We start from the raw sequence: 7,321 nt of genomic DNA, 5'->3' as shown, positions 1-7,321 counted from the left end.
ATATTACGGGCACTTTGAAGCAGCTACTAACGTAAGCAGCGCCTAGGTAGTGATAATTAGTTGTGCAACAGGTGTTTTGTAAATACTTATATTGTTTAAATGCTCTGCTTAGGGAATTTATAGGATGGAGACTTTTGCAGCGTGGAAATGATGACATGACATGGATTAGTTTGATTTTTTTTAAATCATCAGCCATAACTTGCTATTACGGTTGTTACTTTTATATTCGTCTGTTTTGCGCGGTAGAGTTACTGTACTCAAGAGAATATCTCGCCGTACACCGGTTTAAATACTTTTTCGCTGGCTGATCTGGATAAAATTGAATATTTTATTTACATAATTATGTCGTAGCACATGTAATTTATCATACCTATTAATACAGCAGAGTATAATAGGCTCCGCTTAGCTCTTCTGCCCTACTACAGCTACAGTGACAAATAGTTTTGATGTGCAAATTTAACTGCGTTTCATGTATCCAAGAAAACCCGAGCGTCTATGGATTATGCTCAGCCTTCATTATACAGTCATCCGTTTGCCAAAGTCATAAGGGGGCCACCTGACAACCACCAAATAGTCTCGAGCCCTTTTCCACATGGGAAGAGTCCTTTGATTGGTAAGCTTTACCCGTACATATATTACATATTGATATTTCAGGCCTAAATGAAGGCTTCGTCGACTAGATATATTCGTAAACATTTTGTCTCAAATTATATGCTTACCATTCAATTGAAATCAAGTTTCTGATGGACTTAGAATCCTCCTGGTAACTTGTTCCATTTACCACAATGTTATTAAGTATGCAACAGATGTCTGCATGATTACTAAAATTAAAATCATTTCTTTCCTTCGTATCTTTTAGCTCGCTCAGTATAATTATTTTAACCTTCACTTTCAATATGGCCTATATTAGCGCTCAGATCTTAACCGTTGTCTTGATAACGATCAAATTTTTATAATATTATCATCATCATCATCATCACTATCGTCGTCGTTGTCATTTTCGTCTTTGTTGTCGTTATCGTCATAAACTTTATCGTGATCGCTATTTTCAATATCTTTCTTGTTATTTTCAAATCCATGGGTCAAATAGTCATCATTATCATATTAACAAAAGCGTTTAGCAGAAATATACTTTACTTTGATGCACAGCTGATTAGAACTATCCGGCACAAAGAAAGCATTCTTTTCCCGTATTATTTGCTTTCCAATTAAAAGAGATATAATGCTTAATATAAAAATATTTGCTTCTACTCTGTTAGAGAACATATCCGCCTGATCTTTTATAGTACATTTACTTAACTCAGTGTTCTCTACAATGGAGTGTCATTATCAAATACCGTTATATTCAAGTCACTTCAAACTTTCAAAAGAGCCTCTCAGCTTGTAAAGTTTATGTGAACGGAGGTCCATTTCAAACTTTACACTCTATCAGAAGTTATAGAGTCGTAAAAAATTTAGAGATAGCATTCAAGCGTAACACAAGCAAAAAAGATAACTTTTAAACCAAGTAACTAATAGTACTTCACGTTCATAATTGTCACCGTAACTTACTTAACATTAGTTTAAATCATTCCACTAAACTTGCAAATAAAATGAAGGCGAAGAACAGAAAGATAACTTAAAGAGATGCAAAAGCAATTTTATGCTGTGCCTTACATTCGGTGTTTGATTTATAGGCGCGTTACAAATACTTCATCAGTTTCAGTGCTCTTTTCCTTAGAGAGTTGACGAAATACGCCCTTTATGCCCCCTCGGCTTGGATCCCGCTCGAGAGTCGATGATGTTGGCCACTGTTTTATCTTCCAAGCAGGAATCCGATCTCCCGCTTTTCTCTGACATCTGACGAGGAGTCGCCTGAGTCCCTTCCGATAATTCTCGTTGAAGATGAGGTAGATACAAGGATTGACGGCGCCATTTGCATGTCCTGGCACGAGAAGTGTATACAGGAGAGAAATTGGCCAACACTTGATCTTTTCTGGGGCGAACGCGAACATTATCGACACCACATGGGCTGGAAGCCACGAAAATGCAAAGAGAAGGACGACGGTCACCAACATCTTAATTACAGTGACGTTCTGCTGTTGAATGCGAAGCTGTGACATGTTTTCCCCAAAGGCCTGTCGTTTCTTCAAGACTTGGATAATGAAGGAATACAAGACAGCGATAACAAAAAGAGGAAGTATGTAGAAGAACAGAAGTCTTGCCGTCACCTCATACTTATAAAAATATAAATTTTTTCCGAAATCGTCGCTCCAGGTGCCATAACAGAAATATTGCCCGTTTTTCCATGGACGAAATTTGTATTTGATCAGATAGGGTAGCGACATGATTGCTGTAAGGAACCATACTGAAACCACACCCAGTTTTACCTTCTTTTTCGAGAGAGGTTTCCTCATGACGTGCACAATTGCCAAGTACCTATCCGCTGAGATAGCCACAAGGGTAAAAATGGAGGCCACTAGTGATATGTTGAAGAGAAAGTTGAAAATTTACAAGTGATATCTCCAATTAATCCTTCAAACCAGTAGTTGGACATATAGATATTCAAGACTGTCATTGGTACAGCAACCAAAGCATCCATTATGTCAGCCACTGCCATGGAGATGATGAAATAATTGAAGGCAACTTTTCGAATGCGTCTTTTTGTCTTTGCTATCAAAATGATGGCGCAGTTTCCAGAGAGGGCAACAACGAACACAAGAACATAAACGATGGTCAAAGCCAGCTTTGTCGCAAAGCTTTTTGAAATGAGCCCGAGTGTACACTGAGTAACGGCGTGCACACCACCTAGTGTTGAAATGTTGCTATTGTTCATAGCTGCAACTTATAAACAAAATACAATATTAATGTGTGGCTTCTGCTCGAGGCTAAAACACCTCACTCTATCATTGATTGAGCATGCTCATTTCCCGGAAATCAATGTATAAAATGATATTTTCACTATGTAGTTTAATATCCTGTCCTTCTGTTCAATAACTAGTTGATAAACATCATTAGATAATTTCCTTTGTAAAAACGAGTTGCTCAAGTCGCACTTGGCGAAAACTTTGGTAAGAGAAAACTGTAACATCTTCGATAGTATCTCAAATTAACCTGCTATACGACAGTGTGCGTTGTGCTACTGGTACACGCGCAAACAAGTCCTTGAAAAAAAAACGCTTTCCTGTATTTGGCTTACATTGTGGCGTTCTTAATTAGGACCTACCTGCTTTAAAATTCGTAGCAGCATGTATTTCTCATGGTTTCCCTTAACCGGCAATCTGAGAGTCAAACTGTGAAAATTACATGAGTAAGAAACCTTTCTTCAAGTGTTATAGGGGTTACCCCAGTTTTCGTTGACATTTTCTTCAACTGGGATCGGATTTTTCGTCGATTTTGTTAAAAGTGGATGTAAAACAAGATGTAACGTGCGCTAAGAGCGCAACGGCTAGATGCAAGAGTACATGAGAAGTCGTGTCCCTCGATACTTATGAACATAAATATGAACAAGACAAATCAACCAAGCTGTATATTCAAATCTGAATCGTTCAACATTCCATGCCAGAGTTCGCAAATATTATTTGATAAGAACAATAAAATGTTGCCGTTAGCTAGCGGGTTTTGAGTTGACCTTAAATATTCTTGTCTTGAAAATTATTTATGTCTGTACAGAATTCACACTCATACAATTTTATCACTTTGAACTGTATTTAGTTACAGTAAATGATAGCTGTTTTCAGAGTAGGAAATATGGATATCCCCTCATGTGCCCATTTTCTTTTAAATGACTGTGCGACAAGAAAGAGGTTCTAGCTTACCATTAAGCTCATGTGAAGCCTGGACTTGTTAAAACTCAATAGTGCAGACCCGCCTCATCGTAGATGGAAGAGTAAATGTGCTGTTTCGAAAAACCGGCAAAAACCTATATTGTTTACCACAACTGAGAATTTTTAAAAGCAACGAATTTGATCAGTTACAGAATTAACCGTAATACATTCAAAGACGAACCGACGATATGACTGTGACCGCCACCGGTTCAGCCTCAGGCGCCGAGAGTGTATTTTCCTCTCTATGAAGAAAAAATTTCCTTGCTCCTTCTTGACTCAAAATAAAAGGATTGTCTTTTCTGCCACTAATTCAAAAACCTTTCCAATTCTTTTAGGGTATTTTTTTTTTTATCCTAAGAATAATAACACTCATTTTGTAGCACTGTACATGTATATTAAAATTGTTCATCCACTAATTAAACTGTAAGCCTCGGTCACGATTGCAAATAAGCCGCCGTTTCCATTTTCAAAAGCAAAAGCCTCTAACATGATTTTAATTTCTGCTAGTATTTAAGAAAAAGTGGAAACTGCTTGTAGTTGTGCTAATACCATCTTGTTGAAAGTAGCTTCTCTACAATATTGATTATTCAGAATTTGTCATCTCCATATCCCCAAAAGAGAACTAAAAAGCGGAATTTCCGGCCGGGTCAGCGGAAAGATAAAATCAAACTTTATTTTCATCGGACTACCTTTTACAGGCGAAAAGGAACAAATCTAAAATCAATTTAAAACATAATTTTCATGTAAACCGTGAATTAGATCGCGGGGAAAATTTTTTAGTACAGTTGGTGGTAAAATCGAAAAAAGGCTAAAGTGGAGCCCGAACTTTGCATGGAACACTTTTTGAATTTTAAATTTTGTTCTCAAACGAATATGTGCTCATTTCTCCAATGATATTTAGCTGCTTTATTATAATTAGTTAGTTGACACCAAAGCATCTTATGGGTTCGAAATATCACATTTTACTTGGTCCAAATGATAGAGCTCGCCGTTTCTTTTTTATTTTAGCTATACTTTCAATTGAAAAGAAAAAGAAGGCTACGAAATTTATAAATTTCAAAAGCTAAAGCACAACCCGGCAACATTGATAATGCATTATTTTTTTATAACCTTTCTTATAATGTACATTTATTTTGTTCGGTTGGCTTTGCCTCAGTTTAATTCCGCCTTATCTCCGTTAATATCCTTTTGGGCGATTAAATCAACCATAATTCAAACGTCAGAACTTTATGACGCACTTTCCTTTCCATGTGATTTGATGAAAAAAACTGACGGCTTGGATGTGGGAGGTAGTTTAGAAATAACACAATTGTTAATTGAAGTTCGCCTAATGTTTATTGGACGCAATACCCGGAGGTTCGTGCCAAATGACATTGCCTGTATTTCTGAATCCACTTGAAATGGACCTACGCAGTTGTGGACGATAAGCTTAAGAGAATATTTAAAAAGTATTTTTCTCAAAACAAGTGGCTGGAAATATTTTTTGTTGATTGCTTGTTCAGCTGCATTGCACAATACGCTGAAGAAGAGAGAGGCTTGCCGAGCTTTGCCAAATGATTAATTGAATTTTCTCAAGCAGCACGTAGCCAAACCATTAAAATGTTTGCATGTCTCATACTGTTAGATGCTATAAAAAGTGCTTTTTCGGATCGTAGTCATAACACTACAGAATTGCTCCATTGTTCCTCTAATGGCCTCTACAACAATATGCATGAAAAGGAAAGGATATGTATATCAGTGCTTTTTGTGAACAAAAATGTTGATAAGTGCATGAAGCTCAAATCAAAGTAATAAAAACAAGTTTACCTTATCTTAGTTCCAAAGGCATCGCACAAAAAGTTTCGGTTGAATTATGTTTCAGTTGATAGCTTACCATACCAGCAAGTTTCATTTCTTGTGAACGAGCTTACGAAGTAGTTAGAGTTTCTGTCTCAATGTAATTATCGTCGCATTGTAACAAATTAACAAATAGAGAAGCCTTGATTGTGCTCTGTTCCGTTTTAAAGCAGACAGGAAGCGGCTAGAGCACGAAAGAAGTATAGGGAGAAATACGAGACGTAGTCGAGTGTTTACCCCGACTTCTTGAGTGCTTTAGCCGCTTCCTAAGTGCTTTACAACAAAACAGATCATAGTCAAGGCTCCTCTGTTTGTTTTGTAATAAAGAATCCATTAAACTCCCCAAGAAACTTTATTCCTAAGAGAAAAACAGTGTCGTCAGCATGTTCTATACTCTCATAAAGCACGCTATAATAAGCCAATCAGAATCTCTGCTAGAATGGTTCAAATAATCTGATTGGCTGTACAAGACTAAAGCTTCCTAAAATGTCAATCTATGAAAGTTCAAAAACCAGCAAGTTCACATTCTGTAATAGTTTACAAATTCAAATAGTTCGTCAGGTCGAACTTAACACTTTTGCCTGAAGTTTTTCAGTGTCTAATACAGATTCTAGAAGTGAAATGTTCAATGAAATTCGGCCGAATTGTGGCTTATCAAAACACGCAAGTTTTTTCACATGACATGTAGAAAACAAACTGTTCAAGGCGAGTGTTTTATGAATCACCGGAACATGAAGATCGCTCGGGATGACAGCGCCGTAAAACCCCGATGCAGTGACTCATGTGGCCTTCCACTCAACGCATCGGAAAGGATATCAGAGCAAGCTCTTATTTTTTCACTCGACGGCGGTCGATGTAGTTCCTGAGGCTTACTTCACTGCGATGACCGAAGATCGCCACAATGAGCTAGCCGCGATGGATCTCAGCATGATCGCAGTCGCTCTTACACCGTCATGATTAGTATGAATTTTAACAGTTATGCCAGTTTGGTTATATTTTTCATAATTCCTGTTTTGCTCTGTTTTGTTTTTGAACATGAAAATTTATATACTATACGAGTGTTAGCTATGTTTGATTTTTATTACCGTACGTAAGCTTGCAATCTAACCGAGCGTGAAAACCTTTAGAACTCGGAATGTCCATTTCGTTTTCTCTTTGAGGATTTTTGTCTCTGCTCACGTTACAATAACGTAAATTATGGCGCTTGGCATTTTTACACACCTTTGTTTGGTTCTTCTGTTGCCACTTGCCGGCTCGTCCGAAATTTCACTTTCAATAAACAAAAAAAAAGCTAGAAAGAAGTCCCGGAAAAGGTCGGTACAATTTGTCAGATGGCGTAACAGCTTTAGCTCAGCGCTATGCTCTATACTCTCATAGAGGGTCTCAATGGGGTGATGGATTTTATGGCTATCGGTTAAAATTTTGGCCAATTTCCGGCTAACGGTTAACACCTTTCCATTGTTTCCACCAGAGTTGGAAATTTTGTCAATTTTTACGTCTAACGGCTAAATACTTTGGCCGTTTTACGGCTAACGGTTAACCCCAGTGGGACCCTCCTCATAGAGCACGCTCCTTCAACCAATGATAGTACGCGTTATATCCGAACTTTATTATAATATGTGATAGAGTGAAGGAGTCGAACTCGTTGTCACCGATCCAAATCCAAAATCCAATCGTTT

The 7,321-nt window shown here is 37.5% G+C and overlaps 1 protein-coding gene across 1 annotated transcript; it reads right to left on the bottom strand.

Annotated features, from left to right (window-relative positions):
• Positions 1 to 319: 319 nt before the first annotated feature.
• On the bottom strand, positions 320 to 5,705 carry LOC131781208 (galanin receptor type 1). Its single transcript, XM_066160321.1, is given in 4 exon segments — positions 320 to 2,488; positions 2,491 to 2,817; positions 3,206 to 3,272; positions 3,798 to 5,705. Coding segments are annotated over 2 exon segments (1,143 nt in total). The 5' UTR covers positions 2,816 to 2,817; positions 3,206 to 3,272; positions 3,798 to 5,705; the 3' UTR covers positions 320 to 1,670.
• Positions 5,706 to 7,321: the final 1,616 nt, after the last annotated feature.

Source organism: Pocillopora verrucosa, chromosome 1, assembly GCF_036669915.1.
Source record: "Pocillopora verrucosa isolate sample1 chromosome 1, ASM3666991v2, whole genome shotgun sequence".
NCBI classification, from domain to species: Eukaryota; Metazoa; Cnidaria; class Anthozoa; order Scleractinia; family Pocilloporidae; genus Pocillopora; species Pocillopora verrucosa.
This window is presented reverse-complemented; position numbering and strand designations above follow the sequence as displayed.